We start from the raw sequence: 23,237 nt of genomic DNA on the forward strand, positions 1-23,237 counted from the left end.
TTACTCTAATACAACAGTCATGTTAGAACAGATACAATTAAGTTACATTGTTCTGGTAGACATAGCTATTTTTATAAAAAAAAAGAAGCAAGCACAATATTAAATCTGTATATAATATTATTACATTATTGTTCTAAAGGAGACAGGTGCCCCTCAGCAACAGCAGGGTTGATGGCTGGAGGCACACATGGGATGCTTGGATCTAGAATGCAATCCCGATACACATTGCAGCAAGGAGAACCCCAAACTACAGCAAAGCCTGCTCATAACCACAGAACATTAGGAACTCACTGAGTAAATGGGCAAGATGTGCCTTTCCCATACCTACAGATGTGGAAAATACAAGTGGACTAATACAAGTTACATTGTAGCTAGCTGTGCCACAACAAAAAAACTGTATTTTTTTAAAATTGTTAATTTAATAATGAAGCAGGGATTTATGCAATAAAAAGTAGTGAAACAATAGATGAATGATGGTGTTACAGCATAGCTCAGTGGGAAAGTCCCTACTCTGGCACATTAGCTATTATTATTTATTTAATGTCAAAGTAGAGACTTCCCACTGAGCTATGCTGTAATACCATCATTCATCTCTTGTTTCACTACTTTTTACTGCATAGATCCCTACTTCATTTTTAAATTAACAAATTTTAAAAATACTAATTCAATCTATCTTCATACTGTCACACATTTCTACAAAATAGCTAACTGCTGGTAGCAATTAAAAGACTTTGTAGAACATGAAGAAAACATAACAGCACTGTCCTTACTTCAGTTTCTGCTTGGATATACAGCAGGATATTATCAATTGCAGGCCTACCCTTACCCCCTCCCTCCAAAGAAATAACATACTTTATGGTCCACATCAGTAAGTTCAATTTAATTTGTCAAATTTTGTTAGCAGCTTTTTATGAACTCTATGTTAGAATGCGGTATGATAGCATCACATTAGTGCATTAGTATAGCTAAGTTTCCAATAACTCATAAGCTGTGAATTTCAAAATTGCAACATTTGGTAGCCAATGAAATCCACACAAAATGGGAGCCTTTTGTGTAATAAAACCAAAGCCCCTATTGAACACATTTTTGTTTGCCCACTGGCTGGCTAACAAAGTCTTCAGCTTTTTAAAAATACAATGTTGACAGTATTTCAGTACAGAAAGTGTCAGTCAATTTAGCTGCACCACAGCTGCTATCATTGTGATAAATTATATACAATGATATTTAATGGCATTATACAGGTAATCCTACAGTTCTAGTGCAATGATTATATAGCAAAACTGTAAACGGTTATTTTAAAACATTCTGTTGCTTCCTGTTCCAGTTATCCAGCGGAGGACGAGCCATCGCAGATTCTAGTTTCAGGGTCCAGGCCCACTGCAGTGGTGTGTTGGGTGGAAGGTAGGGAAGGGTGGCATTGATGCCTTCACTGCCATCCTGCCAGCTAATCTTAATACTTCCAGTATATCCCAATAGTGTTGCCATAGTTTGGTTGGTAGCCATTACATCACCCAGTTGTAGGATGAAGTTGTCAGGCCAGGTCAAAAAGATAGCATACACTACTTTCCCAGTAGAATCCACAGTATACCTACAGCAGTATTCAGTGAATATCAAATAATGACAGTAGTAACTAACCAAGCATCTTTGTTTATAGAATCATTCTGATGTTTCCATGGCTTTGAGCCATAAATGGCTTCACCATTAATCTTCAGCCATGATCCTGACGATGTAACAACAAGAGTTAATATATAATGGAGAGGACTTATGGTAAAAATGTGATTACATTAGGTATAGATGTTGCATTGTAGACTGTGTTGTACCGTATAGTGGAAAATATTAGCAGTGGAAAACATTGGCGAATTTGGCAAATTGAACTACAATTTGCCACAATTTTACCCTCCAAATTTTATCAAATAATGTTTCACTGTCGAATGACTACCAGTGCACGTGAACGGTGCACACGAACATGCAGTATGCATCTCACATTAACTGTATCAGTATTTAAGTACAAATGTGACGTTTCTGCTTCGGCTTCAGCAAGTCTGCCAGAGCAACTCTAGACAGCAGTTAATTATTCTCCTACAACAGGTGTTACTCATGACGTGTACCTCGACATGTACACCGGTGAGATGCCATGCCATGACATGAGCGATACAGTATTTTCTTTTTAAGCTCAGCACCAGTTTATCAGAGAAATTACAAAGATTTATTGTCCTGCTCATAATGATGATACTCAAGGATTTCTATGACAGCATATATGGATTCGCCAAGGTTTTGTTTTCCCTTGCCAATCTCCTGTTTTAGCCAATTCGCCAAAGTTTTTTTTCGCCAACCCAGATTTTTAGCAGTTCGCCAAAGTTTTACACCTTTTGCACTATATGGTATTTGGGTAGCTAGTAGGTGCTACAAAATAGAGTAGCGTGAGTAGTACACTGGTCATATACTAACCCTGTTCTGCAAGTTGCTGCACACTTCAGGAGCAGATTCAGTGGAGGAGACCTTCAGTTTGTTATTGTGGCGTAAAATGGTGGCCATGTGCTGCTTTGTTTGGCCTCTAGGCTTGCGAATGTGGTCAGGCAGTGAGGCAAGCAGTGAGGCAGATAAAATTGCGAGTTTGCGATTTAAAAAAAAAATCTTTATCTAGTCACTGGAAAGTGTTTTCTTGTTTTTAATGCTGTATTTCGTGTTAGATGGACTAATATTATTCTGCAAAAGCGTGTCGCGTAATATTTCTCTAGGATGAGTTTTAAAGGCGGCAATATTGGCGGTGCACATCACTTTTGGCAATCATTACTTAAACAGTACATTAGGTGAAGCCAACATGTACTAGATACCATGTATCAACACCTTGCTGGGTCAGCGAGAAGGAATGGGACACAAAGGAGGACAAAGGTAAGTCTATGTTGTGTGGTTTATATGTACTGTAGTATGCCAAAAGGCACCTGTCGGGCCACGTACTGGTGCCAGACTTATTTTTTTGTCTGAACATGTGCCTAACAATTAAGTGCCAAGTGGCCATTACAAAAAATATTTATAGCCTCACAATATCTTCATAGTGCTGTTAGATAGAAAATTAAGCCTAAAAGTGTCTTCAGAGTAGCCAAAAGCACTTCTCAAGGAATTAATTTTATAACAGAATTTTCTAGCGACTATAACTGCCTGCCTGCCTACCTGCTTTCATGCAGACTCAATAAATGGCTAAGGCTACAGGCTTGATTTAGATGCTGCTTCACTGGTGGGACGTTCCTTTTGGGATTCTGATGAGTGTACAGTAGGCCCACTGTGCCTTGTCTTTTATCTTCAGTCAGGCTGCTTGTCTTCTTCTTCATCCAACGAAACCATATCAAGGCATTATTTTATGTATCAACATGTTCTTCAGCAGCATATTTAGATGCCACAGAATTATTTCAGACTCTGGATTTCAGAAGTGCTTCAGTCCTGGCACTACTATAAGAGGTATACTAGTTAGATATCTGCAACTTTGCAATTGGGATCCTGTTCGTGATAGGTTCGCAACCACACCCATCAAATAATAAAGATCTAGGTGGACTAATAGCGATAGAGTATGGAGACCATACACATCTCTTAACAATCTAACTATTTGCTCAAGATGACCTCACCACTTATTGGTCTAGCTTACTGCACACCCCTTGGCTGACTCGCGATACTCTCATACAACAGTCATGTGTGATATTCTAATAGAACAGTCACAAGTTACCCTGTAGCTAGCTGTGCTACAAAAACAAACAAAAAAACAACTAAACAAACTAGTTAATTTAAAAATGAAGTAGGGATCTACGCAATAAAAAGTAGTGAAACAAGAGATGAATGATGGTATTACAGCATAGCTTGGGGGAAAGTCCATACTTTGGCACTTTAGCTAAATTGTTGTAAGTTATAATTTTCCATATTTTCCAGGTTGGTTACAGAGGCGCTTCTCATAATGTTCTTTGTTTGTAACATTATGAACATATCTGAAAACAAAGTGCAAATCCCAATACTGCACATCATTGGGAAGAATGGTACTAAATTAAATAGCCTACCGTATAGTGCAAAATTTTTGTAATTTTTGTAGTAATTCAGCAATTACAAAAATTTTGGTACTTGTCACTATGTAACTACAAATGGGTCATACACATTACCTGTATCGCATTGAGAAGCCAGTATTTCATCTTGTAATGGCAACCATCTGTCCTGATACACATGGTAACCTATCATGCATTAAACTATATGAATTGCTTGACATTTGGTCTTTGGCATACTCAAGTTTCAGTCATTCACATTGGGTAGAATGTGTAAAGAGCATCTGCCAACAATCACTTGTCATAGCAAAAGGCATGGACCATACAGTGTGACAGGTATAGATGTAGTATTATGGTATGACACAACTATACAGTAATTGGTGCCTTATCTTACGCCTGAAGAAGAGGACACAAAGAATAGAATACAACTTCATCATAATGCCTGAACTGTGCAGTTCCTGATTGCCTGTCAGCTATCAAAAGCAAAGTTGGTGCCATTAGCCACTTCTCATTCAAGTACACTTGTCTGAAGGTGTCCAAGCCAGTTAGTTAGTCAGTAGAAAATTAGGAAAGATTTTGAAGCTACATACAAACCTATATAACAAAGTTGGTTATACTCTCTAACACAATCAGGCTTAGAACCTGATGGCAAAAATACAAATTGTTAAAATACTTAGAAATAGAAAAGCATTTTGACAGTGATTATAGCTTCCACAAATATAGACATGAAGCTAATTGGAACATTGCATTTTAGAGTCATAACTGCTTTCTTAATCCAAAAACCACCTATTCTGGGTGGTAAGGGTGCATCACGCTGAAACTTTACTATTAACAACACTGGAAACACACTTAATTACATTTGATGGGAATCGTGCAAGGTTGATGATGTCACTGTTACTCACCCATTTGTAGAAGTCTCTCCTCAAAGATAGGCATTATTCTTCCATCGTGATTAGGGCCCACATTCATCAACATGTTGCCACCAGTACTGAAAAATATGAGCGATAAGTATTTATAACATATGTGACCGTCTCAGTGAAAATCGTCTAGTTTACACAAGCATGCATATTGAGAAAATTGTAATTTAAAAATAATTTGTAAAATTATGCATGTTACAAAAAAAAAATGCAAGTTTTTATTGGGCCATTACATGAAGAAGGAAGACTCAAATCGATTAAAACTATATACCATCTTATTCGCTTGCTCATGGAGAGTTCGAAAATCTTTATTTCGTTTTTGTAGCTTCAACGGTATGGGTGTCACGTGCGTTTGTTTACAATGCAGTAAACGTAAACAAGATCGTCATCGTTTCTTCTAACAAACCACCTTCATATGCCTATGCGCAAGTGACTGCAAGGCTAAAACTATACCTTGGTTGATCTGCCTATCCATGGTGAACATTGTAAGCCAAATTCCAACTTTGTAGACCAATCCAAACGGTAGCTATGGCTGCGAATGCAAGTGCCTGTACTTTATTTTTAGTATAATCACTGTACAAATCGATTTCCTTGTTCTTCCTACTTTCTATTGCTGTAATTTCAAAACTACACAGCACAGAAGGCTGAAACTTTGGTGATCCATTCCTTGGACACTGCAGATAATGGTGAGTGAATAAAAAAAAAATTTAATTGTGCAAACTAGACGGGTTTTCGATAAGACGGTCACATATAAAATTATAAAGTGACATTCTTTTCCACATTTTTTCTGTAACGCTTTTGTGCACATATCACACGCATGCACGCACATGCACACAGACATACCTTACAGTACCAACTAACTGATTTAACAACTCTTCAATAGAGAGATATCCACTAATATTGGTATTACGAATGTATCCCCAGGAAGTTCTTTGCACTGTCATTGCATTCTCGTACTTGTGATTGTATAGCTTACCTTATAAATACAATAATAAATGATATGACAACTCTCAGGAGTACAATACTCACCAGGATTAAACCTATCATGACAGGTGAAGTACCCACCATGGGTACAATGGTCTCCTGAACCCCAACGATCATTAACAACCACTGTATCCTTCACTGGACTATATGAATAATAAATTAAATTCGTAAGTATCCAGTGTAAGAAATAAACAGTATGCTGTACCTTTCATTGTAGAGCCATGCTAAAAACTCAGTGCTATTCCAGTAAGTATCATTAGCCCCCCAGTCTCCATCTGACCATATCACTTCAGGATGATAGCCATTTACTATCTCATACAATTGTGGAAGCATAACATCCTGTGGTATACAGTCTAATACATATTTGAAACACATGACAGACCCTCTGTATTACATCATTTTCAGTAGAAATTGCTTTTTGGTGATATCTTATTGTGCCTCTGTAGACATTCAATATACAAAATAGCTTATCTTGAATGGAACTGGCTATTATATTTTTATAAGTTTTGACAAATTCTAAGGGCTTGAGATGACAGATTGTAGTCTAAATGTTGGAGGATATTAAAATTAATGATGTGCTGTAACCCAAAGGGTCTATAACAAACCCTACTGATACATATTCTTGTGTTGTGAACTTGTTTGCCTTATCTTTAAGATATAGTGGATGGAACCATTCAAATAATGAATAATACAGTCCAAAATGAATGTCAGTGTTATTGCGTATAGCAGCTGCAAGATCACCTATAAATACCAGTTAAATATTAATACATGATTGTAACTACTATACACTAACCAACAAGGTCCCTGTGTGGGCCAGTGTCCATACTGTTCCAGTTCCACGAGTACTTGGATGGCCAATTGGTGAACCCCTCATGATGTTTGCTGGTCAGTACCACATACCTACAAGTCAGTATATAGAGTTATTCATGTGAAATGTAGTGTTTCTATTGTGTAAAAGGTCATGTAGTAAACAATTGATTGCTACAACCATTCTTCTAACCGAATATATTAAGAACAACTGTACACTTACTACTGCTACACTATACAGTACTATTGAATGACTACAACTACAGCATGACAACTGTACAGACCAATTGGATTATAAACCAAGCACACGTCAGGCATGACTGTGGGCACACATGACTGAATTGAGTACACATTCATGCGTTTAGCAGCTAACTTATCAATCATTATATTGTATAAAGCCACATTGATGAACATCTGTATTATGTGGAAAATTTTCAAACACTACTTACAGGATAACATGCATTTTATAACTATGTGACAAAATCCTCTAGTATTGTATGTTAGAAATCATGGATGTTTGTACTTCCTCACAAAACAATGTTGACCAAAAACCAACCTCACTATACCTTATTTTTAGAAGTATCAACTTGTTTGTTCAAGGGGGATATACACTGTACTACGATTTGCGACTGTGGTCAAAGCTAAAGGTCAATGAAAAAGGCCGATTTTTCACAATTGCATTTGTGTTTTCAGGGCATAGCTGAAAAACAGCCTTTTTGGCTGATGCTATTTCCCTGATTAAATAAAAAAAAAAAAAAAAAGAACAACGGTCAAGCTGTTTTCCCAGCACGGTCAAAGCTTCACGAGTAAGTAGTGCATGAAAATATAGCGAAAATAAATGGAACCAGGTCAGCAGTCAAGACAAAAAATTCAATGAAAGTCAACGGTCAAAATCGAAAATCGATCTTGACCGGCTTTGACTGCGGTCGCAGATCGTAGTACAGTACTTATTGGCGTGACACCCCCTTGTTTGTTCATCTTGACAATCTGCTTTTATTGGGCCTTATCCAAAACTATGTGAAACCTTACAAGTGCCGTATACTATCCGTTTTATGAATGCTATACTTTTGCTATATTTCCGTGCTGCGTCTGTGATATTTTAACTGGGGATGTTTTAAGATAGCAAAACATTTAGGCTTTCTGATAATGTGCGCTAATTAGAGTTGGAACAAAGAAGATGTATCGTGTTAATCTAGCATTCATCATTGTTTCAATTAGCCTACGTGCTTTTTACATTGCTAGTTACATGCAAACATAGTGCAGTTACAGTTCATTAAACCATAGATATAATATACTTTACAACGGGATTGGAAACAGAAGTAACTCACGTGATGTCTCTGTACAAATTCCCAATGTGACGTAACGAGCTCGAAAATCCAACCGTGTTTCACTTGCGTGAGTAACAAGTCGCTATAGATACGTGCGTAGTTACAAGGACGAGTTCATTTTCAATGGCTTTCTTTGACAGCCGTTCGTAATTTGTCAGCTCGTAATGTGACAAACTGGTTAATTAGTGTCATACATGGTGACACGATACCATGTGCTACAGGGACAGCACTGCTGTTGTTAATTAACAAGCAGCTAGTATGGCCTGAGGTAAGTAAATTACAATATGGTCACACCTTCTTGTGCTTGTACACGTTTCCCAAATTTCTGTGTTAGGAAGTAGCTTAACTTACTGTATTTTAACAATTATACCCAGCATACTGTGTAATTAGCTACTTATATTTATCATATCTATTGCCATTCTTCACAAATTCACAAATTTGTAATTTTCACTTGTACACTTTTCATTGACATCTAATTAGTGTTGTAGTCGTAAAACCATATAACCAGCTAGTGGTGTAACTGCTTGGTGTAATGTGCACATTGTAACTGTGCTAAATTAATGCCACACAGGATATGAAAAGAATTGGGAGAATTTATAAGAATTATAAGAGGACACACTCAAAGAAGGCTACAGGTCGTCCACTAAAATATAAGAAGCCACCCAACATACTAGTGATGCCACTAAGTACTCTACCATGCCTGCCTTCCAGTAGAAGTACTACCATACCACCACTGCCCTCCAGTACAAGTGCTACCATGCAAGTGTTACCATAACACCACTACCCTCCAGTACAACTGCTACCATACCACCACTGCCCTCCAGTACAAGTGCTACCATGCAAGTGTTACCATAACACCACTACCCTCCAGTACAACTGCTACCATACCACCACTACCCTCCAGTACAAGTACTACCATAACACCACTGCCTTCCAGTACAACTGCTACCATACCACCACTGCCCTCCAGTACAAGTGCTACCATAACACCACTACCCTCCAGTACAAGTACTACCATGACACCACTGCCCTCCAGTACAAGTGCTACTCTACCATCACTGCATTCTTGTATTACTTCACCACTACTACCTCTCAGTGCTACCCTACCATCCCTACCATCTAATGTTACAATACCACCACTATCACCATTTTTTAGTACTGCAATGTCTCCATTTACTGGTACACAGCCATGGATGCTACTGTTCATTTCATGGATGCTGCTGTTCATTTCAACAAGTTTGCCAAATAAATGGAATTATGAACATAGCAACACAAAAGTACATGTGTATAAAATTGCAGAGTACACTGTATATGGATGAACAACCTCTTGTGATTAGTCATGAAATTGTCATATTGAGTGACTGCACTTGGTCATTACGTGTTCATAGACATCAGGTGGATTCATCTATATGTTCTAATCTTGCCACTGTACCATCAGTTTTAGACTCAGGGAGCTTTTTAGCTTTTCTAAAATGAATAGACAATTTGAATGTGTGCATAGGTCAGCCAGATTCTCGATTTATAGAATTGTTGCAGCAGAAGAGCTATGAAATTGTGTCACCTGATGGCAGTAGGAGTGCCTATATTGATGATTCTGTCTGTGCTCATTGCAATGATCAGTGTTATTCACTAACTGTGTGGACTTCTAATTGTGAGATCCTTACAAGTGCAACAAAGTGCAAGCATTGTATGGAGTATCGAGCCACCCTTCGCACATTATGCAATTGTTCATAAAGATCAAGTGCAACTTGTAGTAGTTATACTAATGAAAGGTATGTATAAATAAGTTTTGAGTATAATGTTCAAACTCAGACTGTAATTGGTGAACCGACCTGCACCGTTGATGTTTTTAGCATATAAATATAGTGTATAGCCTCTGTACACAATATATGTGTGATACACTATAGCTGCATATACTTTCAATTCCAATGGTTATCTGTAACTATGCTGTCTATAGATACATGAGCGGGCCTCAGAAGGAAGAAAAGATGAAGAAAATTATTCACCTTAAAGATAAACTACATGCTACAAGAAAAGAAGTTGATAGACTGAAAAAGAGAATAAAGGAGATCATAGCAGTTCAAGGGGTCGTTCTAGATGAGACATCACAAAGAGATCTACTGAATATTATGAGAAACAATCATACCAACATTCATCAACAGTTTCCTGAGGGAACTTTTCAGAGGATTTTTTGGGACCAACAACTGCAGGCTGCAAAGGTGGGAGATTTAAAACAAATAAGGTGGCATCCAGCAATGATCAAGTGGTGCTTGAATTAAGACTGATATCATCAGCAGCATACCATGCAATGAGGTCATCTGGGTTTGTCACACTACCATCAGAACGATTATACTAATTACATCAAAGGAAGGCTTGGGTTTCAACCACAAGTGTTGGAAATGCTCCAGAAAGAATCAGATATTGACAACCTTACTGAAGCAAAACGGTATGTAATACTAACTCTGGATGAAATGAAGATTAAGGAAGACATTGTATTTGACAAGAATACTGGTGAAATGATTGGATTTATTAATGTCGGTGATATCAATAATGCTATTCAAGATTAAAAGACAACACAGTTGACCATTCACCTATCACGACACATCTCCTCACTTTGATGGTTCGAGGAGTGTTTATCCACCTTGAGTTTCCTGTTGCACAATTTGCTGACAATCTAACAGCAGGTACACTGTTTCCTATTGCGTGGGAAGGTGTACAACATTTAGAAGTAATGGGCTTCAGAGTGATAGGAATAACTGCTGATGGAGCAAGCCACAATCAAAAATTTTTCCGCATGCACAGGAAATCAGAAATCAGATTCAGACAGCTCTTATGTTTACAAGACAGAAAATCCTTTTTCAGAGGAAGAACGTTTTATTTATTTTATTTCAGACCCACCACATCTGATCAAGACTGCCCGCAATTGCTTAAGTCATTCATATGGACATGGATATACCAGGAAACTTTGGGTAATTTATTACCTATAAGATGCATGCTGTTTGATTGTAGTTAGATTTGGCAAATTTTAATTTATTCTACCACAGGCCTAAGTCTAAAATTTTCTATTAAGATTGTCATAATGTTGTTGTGAGTTGTCAAATGCCTTCAAGCTATATAGCTACGTGATACATGCATGTGTACATCTATACAATTAAAATGTATGTGTGTTCAGTAGACCCTCAGCTATCTGGCCTCCTTTTATCCAAAATTGAAAGTGGCCATTCTATTAGGGCATTTTGAGTAAGGCGTATGTCTATTAGAGAATTTAAAACAGGGCTCTGCATATAAATGTATGAGCTTCATTTATCCAAACAGTTTACTTATCTGAACAACTTACCCATTACTTGAGACATATTGGGATTTGGATAACCGAGGATCTATCTACTTGAAATTGCATGTTATATAGTTATTGACAACTGCTTTTAGAGCAATAGTCATGATTTATCCTGGCAACATATTGTCAATCTGTATAATAAGATGTCCACCATGGCTGCTCAATCTAGTGGTGTTACATTTTTGCCAGACCTAAAGAGGGAGCACATTGAGTTAACATCATTTTCCAGGATGCGAGTTGGGCTGGCTGCACAGGTAAAGTGACACATGTATAGAGAACTGTAAATACATAATATTTCAACTATAGGTGTTAAGCAAATCCGTAGCTGATGGGCTATCATACTATGGTGACCCAGACACAAAGGCTACAGAGAAGTATTGTTGTGTTACGGATCGTTTCTTTGACTGCTTGAATGTGCGCTGTCTGGATGCCTGGAAGAAAAAGAAAAAAAACGACTTGAAACCGTACACTGATCCAGATGATAAAAGATTAAAGGTAATGGATCATACTGTATGAAATCAAACTTTAGCTATATATGTTTGCATGCATTGATAGTGGTTAGCAAATTAGCAGGGAAACTCTGGAAGGACCGAATATTACAGGTAAGTGATGGCAAACATGTAAGCTCAATGCGTTTGTTATATAACATGTAGCAAAATTGTTTATGGATATGACAAGATGCCTGCTGAAGAAATTCAAAGGATGTGAGCTTTTTTCTGTTAAGTGAACAAGTATCACAAGACACAGTAGAGAATCGCTTTGGAAAGCAGAGAGCCAGGGGTGGAAGGAATGATAATCCTACAATTAAGCAGTGCTTAGTGAATGATGGAGCACTCTGGCTCCAAAATTCCCAAGCACTAGATCCTGTGAGAGGTAATTGTTCACAGAAAAGACGTCTCTACAATGATCCAGTGGATACAGTGGACATGGCTTTGAACAATCCACTGCCAAAAAGGCCAAGACATGCTGCACACTGCAAATGAGTAACACTTTTGTAGTCAATATCAATATACTATTCTTGTATCATGCTCTTGATATGCAAGAGTGACTATGTATAATATTAAAATTACATAGACTTTAATGTTAGTGTTTTCCTCAAGCTCTTGCTCTTTTTTGTGTCTCTTTTTGAGCTCTTCTTATATGATTCCAACCATGAAGCTGCTAAAGAAAATCCTCTGATTGTTATCCACAGAGTAATGATCTCTCTTAACAAATCATTGGATGTCACATGATCATCAATGTATTTTGATACGATACTCCATTTAAGTAGTACTTGCTTGTTCTTCAAACAGAGTTACATCATATTTCTTTTGATGGTGTCTTCTTGTGAATTGCTGGTGTTATATGTGGTACAAAGCAACCGGCTAACCATGGACTCAAGAGCCAGAAAGAAACAAAACGAATCATCATTTACAGGAAATAAGCCTCCTCGATTGACTTTCTCAATCCACTTAGTTGTGTAGTTATGAATGCTAATCTCATCTCCAGCCACTGCCATGTTACCTAAACAAGCCAAATATGGCGCAACTCTCTCTTTCATCTTCTTTTCATACTTCTTCAGCAGCACACGTGGCACATATCCAGATACATATCTTAGTGCATTTAGTTCATCATCACTGTAAGTCATCTTGGGTGGCTTGTCACTAACAATTGCTGCACTACTTGGCTTTGTTGTAGAAAAATGGGTCTTCATAAAGCTCTCAAATATCTTTAGGTTGACTGTTTGAGCTGCTAGTCTGTCATAATTCAACCCAATACGTTGGTAAAATATTTTCCACACAATGTAGGGAGGATGTGGCTTCTCATGCTATGAAATTCTCGCCATAACTTTTCTTGCTTGGTGGTTGTAATCTTTCAGTGTAGTGAAAATGTTTCTAAGTGCAAGCACGAGCTCTTCGCTAAAAGTGTTGAATGCTTCTAGCGATGTTTCGTCGCCTTCTGCAATTCTCCTCAATAACTTCGTTGTAAATTCTCTTCACTTTGTAACCTATTAAATGAACTGCCTTCTGTTTTGTAACAGTACTCGCTAATGAAACTTCGAACAATTCCACTAGCCATGGTTATAGCTACAGTTAAGTCTTGGCCTTAGCAACAGCTTTTGTGACGTAGCCGAAACACGGATGTTTTAACGCGCAAGTTCCGTTTCCAATCACTATGTGTATAGTATATCTATGATTAAACGAATCTATAGAAGTTTCTAATTAGCGCAAGCAGCGAAATAAACCTGCTTTGAGGCATTATTCCTGGGTTTCGCCATCTTAGAGCGCCGTATTTTAAACTATGAAACAACATACTTGTGTCTGATAAAGCTAGAGCTACTCTTATACGCTTAACTCACCATTCTTCCATAGGCTCCTGTACAAACTACACCCCCAGTTAAAATATCACGAACGCGACGCGGAAATGTAGTGAAAGTATAGCGGATAGTATATGGCACTTGTAAGGTTTTGCGTAATTTAGGATAAGGCTGTTGATATACTTTTATGCACAAATCCACATAACTCATGTAGGCCTAAACTGTGGCTACGCACAAGCTTAAGGTCATGAACTTTGAGAAAGCTATGGTACACAAAATCCACTAAGCCTCTAGAGATAGTAATTATCTAATCAAAAACAGCCAAGCTGTAAAAAAGGGTGCGGCCCCCCAAAAAGGCCATGGTGAAAAAAGATGTGAAATCCAAGGTGGCAGCCAAGAAATGGCTGTGATGGTAGGTTAATGGTAAAAATTTTAATAACGACAATTCAGGTGAATTTGGTGCCAAGAACAAGTGGCACAAAATTCACCTGAATTGTCGTTATTAAAATTTTTACCATCACAGCCATTTCTTGGCCGCCACCTTGGATTTCACATCTTTTTTCACCATGGCCTTTTTGGGGGCCGCACCCTTTTTTACAGCTTGGCTGTTTTTGAATAGATATCACTTCTTTTTGTATTTGTATACTGCAAAGCCGGTCAATGGCTGGCTTTGGGTTTTTTTTAACCCATGTGTTTTTTTCTTTACCACAGGAAGAAAAGAACTTAAAGAAGATTTTAATACTTCAATAATTTTTGATTTTATTAGTAATTATATACATACATTTATTACATGCCCATTATTCCCCACAGGATATTATTTTGCAGCTGATCTCTCTACTGGGTGACTTGAAATGTAGTTGAACTATCTATAAGGCAGAGACAATTATAATTTTTTCCAAATCTCAGTGAAAATATCAGGCAACCTAAAGCATTATCTGACATTGATATGCTACTGTTTTACACAATTCGTCGGAAATCCTTACGTTACATTGATAGAATAGAGTGACTCAACCTATAATAATACAATCATTGTTGTCTAATTGATTGACAATGCATCACTATAAAACTCTCTAGCTTCCTTTTATTTTGATCTGACATTTTGTCAGGCAGGTTCCATTATGGTCGGCCATGCATGATATTTACCTGACAAATGGCCTATGTCAGGCAGTAATAATTGACTCTGCTATAAGGTGACCTCTTCTAGCTAATCTCTCTACAGGGTGATTTGTTTCTAGATGAACTCTCTACAGGTGATTTGTTTGCAGCTAAACTCTCTAAATGGTGGTTTCTTTGTAGCTGAACTCTCTACACGATGGTTTCTTTGTAGCTGAACTCTCTACAAGGTGACTTCTTCTAGCTGAACTCTCTACAGGGTGATCTTTTTGTAGCTGAACTCTCTACAGGGTGATTTGTGTGCAGCTGAACTCTCTACATGATGGTTTCTTTGTAACTGAACACTCTGCAAGGTGACTTCTTCTAGCTGATCTTTCTACAGGGTGATTTGTTTGCAGCTTAACTCTCTACATGATGGTTTCTTTGTAACTGAACTCTCTACAAGGTGACTTCTTCTAACTGAACTCTCTACAGGGTGATCTTTTTGCAGCTGAACTCTCTACAGGGTGATTTGTTTGCAACTGAACTCTCTACATGATGGTTTCTTTGTAGCTGAACTCTCTACAAGGTGACCTCTTCTAGCTGAACTCTCTACAGAGTGATTTGTTTGCAGCTTAACTCTCAGAGTCTACATGATGGTTTCTTTGTAGCTGAACTCTCTACAAGGTGACTTCTTCTAGCTGAACTCTCTACAGGGTGATCTTTTTGTAGCTGAACTCTCTACAGGGTGATTTGTTTGCAGCTGAACTCTCTACATGATGGTTTCTTTGTAGCTGAACTCTCTACAAGGTGACCTCTTCTAGCTGATCTCTCTACAGGGTGATTTGTTTCTAGCTGAACTCTCTACAGGTTATTTGTTTGCAGCTAAACTCTCTACATGGTGGTTTCGTTGTAGCTGAACTCTCTACACACGATGGTTTCTTTGTAGCTGAACTCTCTACAAGGTGACTTCTTCTAGCTGATCTCTCTACAGGGTGATTTGTTTCTAGCTGAACTCTCTACAGGTGATTTGTTTGCAGCTAAACTCTCTACATGGTGGCTTCTTTGTAGCTGAACTCTCTACATGATGGTTTCTTTGTAGCTGAACTCTCTACAAGGTAACTTCTTCTAGCTGAACCCTCTACAGGGCGATTTGTTGTAGTTGAATTCTCTACAGGGTGATTTATTTGAGGCTGAACTCTCTACATGGCAGTTTCTTTGTAACTGAACTCTCTACAAGGTGACCTCTTCTAGCTGATCTTTTTACAGGGTGAATTGTTTGTAGCTGAACTATCTACAAGGTAACTTCTTTTAGCTGATCTCTCTACAGGGTGATTTGTTTGCAGCTGAACTCTTTACAAGATGGTTTCTTTGTAGCTGAACTCTCTACAAGGTGACTTCTTCTAGCTGAACTCTCTACAGGGTGATTTCTTTGTAGCTGCACTCTCTATATGATGGTTTCTTTGTAGCTGAACTCTCTACAAGGTGACTTCTTCTAGCTGATCTCTCTACAGGGTGATTTGTTTCTAGCTGAACTCTCTACAGGTGATTTGTTTGCAGCTAAACTCTCTACATGGTGGCTTCTTTGTAGCTGAACTCTCTACATGATGGTTTCTTTGTAGCTGAACTCTCTACAAGGTAACTTCTTCTAGCTGAACCCTCTACAGGGCGATTTGTTGTAGTTGAATTCTCTACAGGGTGATTTATTTGAGGCTGAACTCTCTACATGGCAGTTTCTTTGTAACTGAACTCTCTACAAGGTGACCTCTTCTAGCTGATCTTTTTACAGGGTGAATTGTTTGTAGCTGAACTATCTACAAGGTAACTTCTTTTAGCTGATCTCTCTACAGGGTGATTTGTTTGCAGCTGAACTCTTTACAAGATGGTTTCTTTGTAGCTGAACTCTCTACAAGGTGACTTCTTCTAGCTGAACTCTCTACAGGGTGATTTCTTTGTAGCTGCACTCTCTATATGATGGTTTCTTTGTAGCTGAACTCTCTACAAGGTGACTTCTTCCCTCTACAGGGGGATTTGTTTGTAGCTGAACTCTCAACAAGTGATTTATTTGCAGCTGACCTCTTTATGTGGTGGTTTCTTTGTAGCTGAACTCACTACAAGATGACCTCTTCTCTCCAGGGTGATGTGTTTCTAGCTGAACTCTCTACTGGTGATTTGTTGCAGTTAAACTCTCTACATAGTGGTTTCTTTGTAGCTGAACTCTTTACAAGGTGACTTCTTCTAGCTGAACTCTCTACAAGGTGATTTCTTTGTAGCTGAACTCTCTACATGATGGTTTCTTTGTAGCTGAACTCTCTACAAGGTGACCTCTTCTAGCTGATCCTTTTACAGGGCGATTTGTTTGTAGTTGAATTCTCTACACGGTGATTTGTTTGAGGCTGAACTCTCTACATGGCGGTTTCTTTGTAGCTGAACTCTCTACAAGGTAACTTCTTCTAGCTGATCCCTCTACAGGGCAATTTGTTTGTAGTTGAATTCTCTACACGGTAATTTATTTGAGGCTGAACTCTCTGCATGGCGGTTTCTTTGTAGCTGAACTCTCTACAAGGTGACCTCTTCTAGCTGATCTCTTTACAGGGTGATTTGTTTTTAGCTGAACTCTCTACAGGTTATTTGTTTGCAGCTAATCTCTCTACATGGTGGTTTCTTTGTAGCTGAACTCTCTACATGATGGTTTTTTTGTAGCTGAACTCTCTACAAGGTGATTTGTTTGCAGCTGAACTCTCTACATGATGGTTTCTTTGTAGCTGGTAACCTCTTCTAGCTGATCTCTCTACAGGGTGATTTGTTTGCAGCTGAACTCTCTACATGATGGTTTCTTTGTAGCTGAACTCTCTACAAGGTGACCTCTTCTAGCTGATCTCTCTACAGGGTGATATTTTTGTAGCTGAACTCTCTACAGGGTGATTTGTTTGCAGCTGAACTCTCTACATGATGGTTTCTTTGTAGCTGAACTCTCTACAAGGTGACCTCTTCTAGCTGATCTCTCTACAGGGTGATTTGTTTCTAGCTGTGTGAACTCTCTACAGGCGATATGTTTGCAGCTGAACTGTCTACATGGTGGTTTCTTTGTACCTGAACTCTCTACAAGGTGACTTGTTTCTAGCTGATCCCTCTACAAGGTGACTTCCTCTAGCTGATCTCTCTACAGGTTGATTTGTTTGTAGCTGAACTCTCTACATGGTGATTTGTTTGTAGCTGAACTCTCTACAGGATGGTTTCTTTGTTACTGAACTTTCTACAAGGCAACTTTTTTCTAGCTGATCTCTCTACAAGGTGACTTCCTCTAGCTGATCTCTCTATAGGGTGACTTGTATCTAGCTGAACCATCTACAGGATGATCTGTTCATAGTTGAACTCTCTACAGGTTAATTTGTTTGTAGCTGAAATCTCTTGTTTCAAACTGATCTCACTGTAGGATACTACTTATTTGTAGCTGAACTCTCTACAGGATGGCTTCTTTGTAGCTGAACTCTCTACAGAGTGATTTTTTTTGTAGCTGAACTGTATATAGGGTGATTTGTTTGTACCTGAACTTTCTATAGGGTGATTTGTTTATAGCTGAATGCTCTGCAGGGTGATTTGTTTGTAGTTGATCTCTCTATAGGGTTTCTTTGCAGCTGAGTTCTCTACAGGGTGACTTCTTCTAGCTGAACTCTCTCTTGTTTCTAGCTGATCTCTCTACAGAGTAACTTGTTTGTATAGCTGAACTCTTTACAGAGTAGTATTTTGGTTGCTGAACTCTCTACACGGTGACTTGTTTGTAGCAAAATTCTTTACAGAGTGACTTGTTAGTAGCTGAATTCTCTACAGAGTGACTTACTTGTAGCTGAACACTGTATAAACTATAAAGTGACTTGTCTGTAGCTGAACTCTCTTCAGGGTTACTTGTTTGCAGGTGATCTCTATAGGGTAACTTGTTTGTATAGATGAACTCTTTACAGGGTAGTTTCTTTGTAGCTGAACTCTCTCCACAGTGACTTGTTTGTAGCTGAATTCTCTAGAGAGTGTAGCTGAACTCTCTACAGGGTGCATGACTTGTTTATAGCTGAACTCTCTTCAGTGTGACTTGTAATGTTCTGAATCACTACAGCGATATATTTGTAGCTGAACTCTCTATAGGGTGACTTGCTTCTTGCTGAACTGTCTATAAGATTAACTGTTTGCAGCTGAACTCTCTACAGAATAACCTGTAATGTAATAGAATTATATAACGGAGTAAATAAATTAGCTGAATGCTCTATTAGGGTGACTGTTCTATTAGAGTATCTTGATCTCGCATTTGCTACACGGAGTTGGCTTTCGAATCATAACTCAGTGGTTTGTAATCCAATTCTTCTATACTACTGCAAGGACTTTCAATGAAGATTATTCCAGCTATACACCGATTTTCAGCTCATTGTTCTAAGCGGTTTGCCTAGTAGGCGTGAAAACTAATACTTTTTTATTCCTAAAAATCGATCGCGTAATTGTGACACAGGTTGGGTTTTGTGTCATATCTCCGTGGTCTTTATCTCGATTCCTTTCAAACCACCAAAAGGCACTCCTACGATGGTTACTCCATCTACATAGCAATTTTCAACTCATTCCATGAAGCGGTTTACCCTGTAGGCGTGACAACAAATCGATCTTGTTTTACGCGAATAATCGGTCATAACTCCTGAATCATTCATCGGATTTGCACCAAATTTGATGCTAGGATTCGCCTTTGTACTCCCCTTCTATGTTCCAAATTTCAAGGCGATCAGAGTACGCGTTTGCGTTTTATAGCAATTTTTGCAAGTGTGCAAAAAGACGAAGAAAAAAAACGAAGAAAAAAAACGAAACTTTGGCCACTCATATCTCGGTAATGGCTTGAGTGATTTCCTTCAAAGTTGGAATGTAGACTCCCCTAGCTGGCGGGCAACTCTGTAGCAAATTTGGTTCCAATCGGATAAGGTATCACCGAGATACAAATGTGTGAAAATGACGTTTTCTTTCTTCCTGTCAATATACTCACGGTGTGGCGCGCCGGCTTCTTGGGCCGCATGACACACTATCGTGTGTCTTGATAGTAGAGATGGTTTTAAGAACAACTGAAGGTTGGAGATTTGTTACTAGGTTGTATGTACAGTAACTGTACATAAGCTTTCTCTGGCTGTGGATATATTTGGACTGCAATAAAAAGTAATCTAATTTAGTAATTAATTAAAGAGCCTTGGGGTGATACTGTGTATTTTCAAGGAAAGTTTATGACAAATTATGGGTCAAATGCAGGATTTGTTCTATGAGCTGGTAGTTTTAAATTTCAAACTGAAGACTCAAACAAAACTATCAATATAATAGTTCATAGTAAGGGGTGACCACTTCCATAGGTAAGCTTAATAGGGGCGGATCCAGGGGGAGTTCAAAGGGTTCCATGGAACCCTCCTTTTGAAAGAGCCTGTCTTACTCAAGATACTCTAATAGAGTAGTCAAGATCGAAATACTCTAATAGAGCAGTCATAGTATTCTTAAGATGTAGCAAGCTACGAATGTAGTTATCAATAAGGAAATATAGTTGGTGAGGGGCAGCTATTGTCAGCAAGTGATGACCTTTTTTATTTTATTTTTTGGTCTTTGGCTTACAGCTAGGGTGAAGGAACCCCCTTTTAAAAAGTCTGGATCCACCCCTATTCAGCACTTATTAGCTCCTGATTGAAGCAATCATGAATTAATTTACTTAATTATCTACCATTGTGCGGAGCTACTTTTCTTATCAGGTCTTTTAAATTATTAGTTCACGTGTTAATTCTACCCATGCCACAAAGACATGAAACTTAAATTTGCCATTACCTGAATATTAAAAATCGGTTTCTGCACAATTGTAGCTTATTTACTACTGCTTTCCCATCCAAAATTCAATAGTTGTATCTTGAAAAAAACAACAAAAAAAACAGTGACTAGTTCATTTTTATATCGTGGCTTGTAATAAGAGCATGCATTAAGTGCTGTGGTGATCTGTGCTTAGCATATACAGAGGTTTTGAAGTTGCTTGATACATGACTATGTTGCGCATGTGCAGCAACTAGCCAATGAAATTTAAGCAGCACAATTGAATTTCACAAAGAGTGAATTTCATTGGCTGTATCTGTTGCACATGCGTAATACCAGGAGAAGCTCCTGGTAATACGATCATGCCAATATTATCAAGCAACCTCAAAACCTCTGTAACATATTCATTTGCAAATTACAGAAACTGGTGGTCAACCACAGCAATGATTATAATTAAGCCTCACTATTAATTTGATTGCTTGCACAATTGGAGACAAATCATTATACGGCTTCTGGAAATCAAGCTGTCCTGGTCACAAGCAAGGTCTTATGGACTCGCACTGCTTGCTTGCTTGAATGTACCATATATAAGGAATACAGGCTATTATCATATATAAAAGGGATATAGGCTATTATCATATATAAGGGATACAGACTATTATCATATATAAGGGATACAGGCTATTATCATATATAAGGGATACAGGCTATTATCATATACAAGGGATACAGACTATTATCATATATAAGGGATACAGGCTATTATCATATATAAGGGATACAGTTTATTAACATGTACACCAAACATTACAACCAATAACCAACTAAAGTGCAATTTGATCTGCATCACTACTAATATACCTGCTGCTAATATCTATGCACAGCAAGTCACACTGTGCATTAACTTATGTCTGTCACATAGTAATTTCAGTTGTGCCTAACCCTCAAAACAAGTAGCTAAGCATATACTGATGTATTGTTATGGTTGCAGACTATTTGCAGTTGAGAATATAAACTGTTAGTACTGAATAACTCATCACTATCTTTGCATGCAATATAAGACTAGGGTATTGGCTTACCCTTCAATACTATCACCTAGTTAAGACAATGGTTAATCTTTCACTCTGATGATTCTCTGTAACTCAAGGTGTCTACTGTTAATCCATACTAGATTTAGAAGTACATTTAAACTACACATGTTATGCGTATATCAATGTAATGCCCGACTACCACTAATACGGGCTGAGGGTGGGGAAAGGTCGGGGACGGTGGGGGAATTGACCACTAAATTTCCCCGACATAGTGGGGATTTGTCTTCACTGAAGAAATTCACTCAGACAACAAAGGTGCGTGCTTTCAGTTTAGGAAGGGGTGTCTCGGGTGCTAGATACTATAGAATCCACTAGAACTAACTCATCGCTAGACCAACACCACACGACCGTACAAATCCCCCCCAGCCCCAGTATTCCCGGGGTTTGTATTACCAGTACTTCCCCAGTAGGTGGGGAATCGTAATTTTCAGTGATGCAAATCCCTAGTCTCGCACAGCCAGATCACTATTTCTCCCCACGGCGCTTATCGATTAGAGATTATAAGCGCCTGCTCGAAATAGGGTCTGGTACACTTCCAATAGGCCAGTTGTGACAGCACCTCGATTAGAATTTATAGGTGTTGATAATGCACCCTTAAAATTTAAATAAAAAAAGAACCAGCATGCAATAGCGAATTCTTATGTGTGCTTGTTAACGCTTTTTCGAGTGGCGTAATCGACACCTCACATTCCTGCCGGGTGCTGTCACAACTGGCCTATTGGAAGCGTACCAGACCCTATTTCAAGCAGGCGCTTATAATCTCTAATCGATAAGCGCCGTGGGGAGAAATAGTGGTCTGGCTGCGCGAGACTAGCAAATCCCCACCTTCCCCCACCTCAGCCTGTATCAGTGGTAGTTGGGGATTACATTGATAGGTGCATTAAAAACAAGGATTAGGGATTGAGAAGGTATTGTTGGGAAGAAGGATCGTTATTTTGTAATTCTAACTGTTCTAACCGCACTTCTATACTGAGGTAAAAAAAAACAACAACATCTAGTCTGGCTGATGAGGCTACAAAAGAAACACAAAGATCACTTACTTGGCACCTGCTTCTGAAAACAGTTTCGCCCATGCAACAGGATCAAACAATTCTGCATGGAACATTGGAGCGAACTCGGGATACGAAAATCCTGGTGGGTAGTTCTCAGTCATAAAATCCACAAATTCTTTTTCCTTTTTCCCTTGCCATCTGTCCCAGAACCACTCAGTTCCAAAGCTGGGAACACTGTACACTCCCCAGTGGAGGAAGATTCCAAATTTTGCCTCGTCGTACCACGATGGCAATGGTCGGGCATCCAGAGACGCCCAGTTTGGTTCGTAATCAGCAGTCACTATCCCAACAACAGATAAAAATGCCACCAACCACCTCGCCATCGCCCCTATCTATCAGATCCCTAGCTGTATCAGATCTATCAGTGAGCGTGATCATGTGATGTTATTGCAACAGTGTCATTAAATTTCAGGTGCCTTTTTATAGTAGTGGCGCCCAGGCGCCAGCTTGGGAGGGCGCCGCCAGACTAGCGATGTAGTTAATGGTTGGTCTCGTGATCATGT

The 23,237-nt window shown here is 38.6% G+C and overlaps 1 protein-coding gene and 1 long non-coding RNA gene across 2 annotated transcripts; one reads left to right on the forward strand and one right to left on the reverse strand.

The window, feature by feature from the left end:
* Positions 1-1,165: 1,165 nt before the first annotated feature.
* Positions 1,166-23,162, reverse strand: LOC136260067 (alpha-L-fucosidase-like). The gene is made up of 9 exons (XM_066053676.1): positions 22,723-23,162; positions 6,717-6,823; positions 6,534-6,664; positions 6,129-6,262; positions 5,969-6,066; positions 5,783-5,915; positions 4,925-5,010; positions 1,636-1,720; positions 1,166-1,588 (listed from the first exon to the last, which is right to left on the reverse strand). Exons 1-9 carry the CDS (start codon positions 23,055-23,057, stop codon positions 1,291-1,293), a joined length of 1,407 nt encoding a protein of 468 aa, XP_065909748.1. The 5' UTR covers positions 23,058-23,162; the 3' UTR covers positions 1,166-1,290.
* On the forward strand, positions 11,729-12,370 carry LOC136260074 (uncharacterized). The gene is made up of 3 exons (XR_010703415.1): positions 11,729-11,887; positions 11,948-11,994; positions 12,046-12,370. It is a non-coding gene; the product is annotated as an uncharacterized lncRNA (long non-coding RNA).
* Positions 23,163-23,237: the final 75 nt, after the last annotated feature.

This window comes from Dysidea avara, chromosome 7, assembly GCF_963678975.1.
Source record: "Dysidea avara chromosome 7, odDysAvar1.4, whole genome shotgun sequence".
In the NCBI taxonomy this organism is placed as follows: domain Eukaryota; kingdom Metazoa; phylum Porifera; class Demospongiae; order Dictyoceratida; family Dysideidae; genus Dysidea; species Dysidea avara.

Excerpts from the sequence above, each read along its gene's own strand:
- LOC136260067 (XM_066053676.1), bottom strand. The coding sequence starts at position 23,057 with ATGGCGAGGTGGTTGGTGGCATTTTTATCTGTTGTTGGGATAGTGACT. Across the intron at positions 6,263-6,533 it reads CAACACAAGAATATGTATCA|GATGTTATGCTTCCACAATT; the intron begins GTAGGGTTTGTT and ends TGTATACCACAG. Across the intron at positions 1,721-4,924 it reads GGAGAGACTTCTACAAATGG|GATCATGGCTGAAGATTAAT; the intron begins GTGAGTAACAGT and ends TTACATCGTCAG.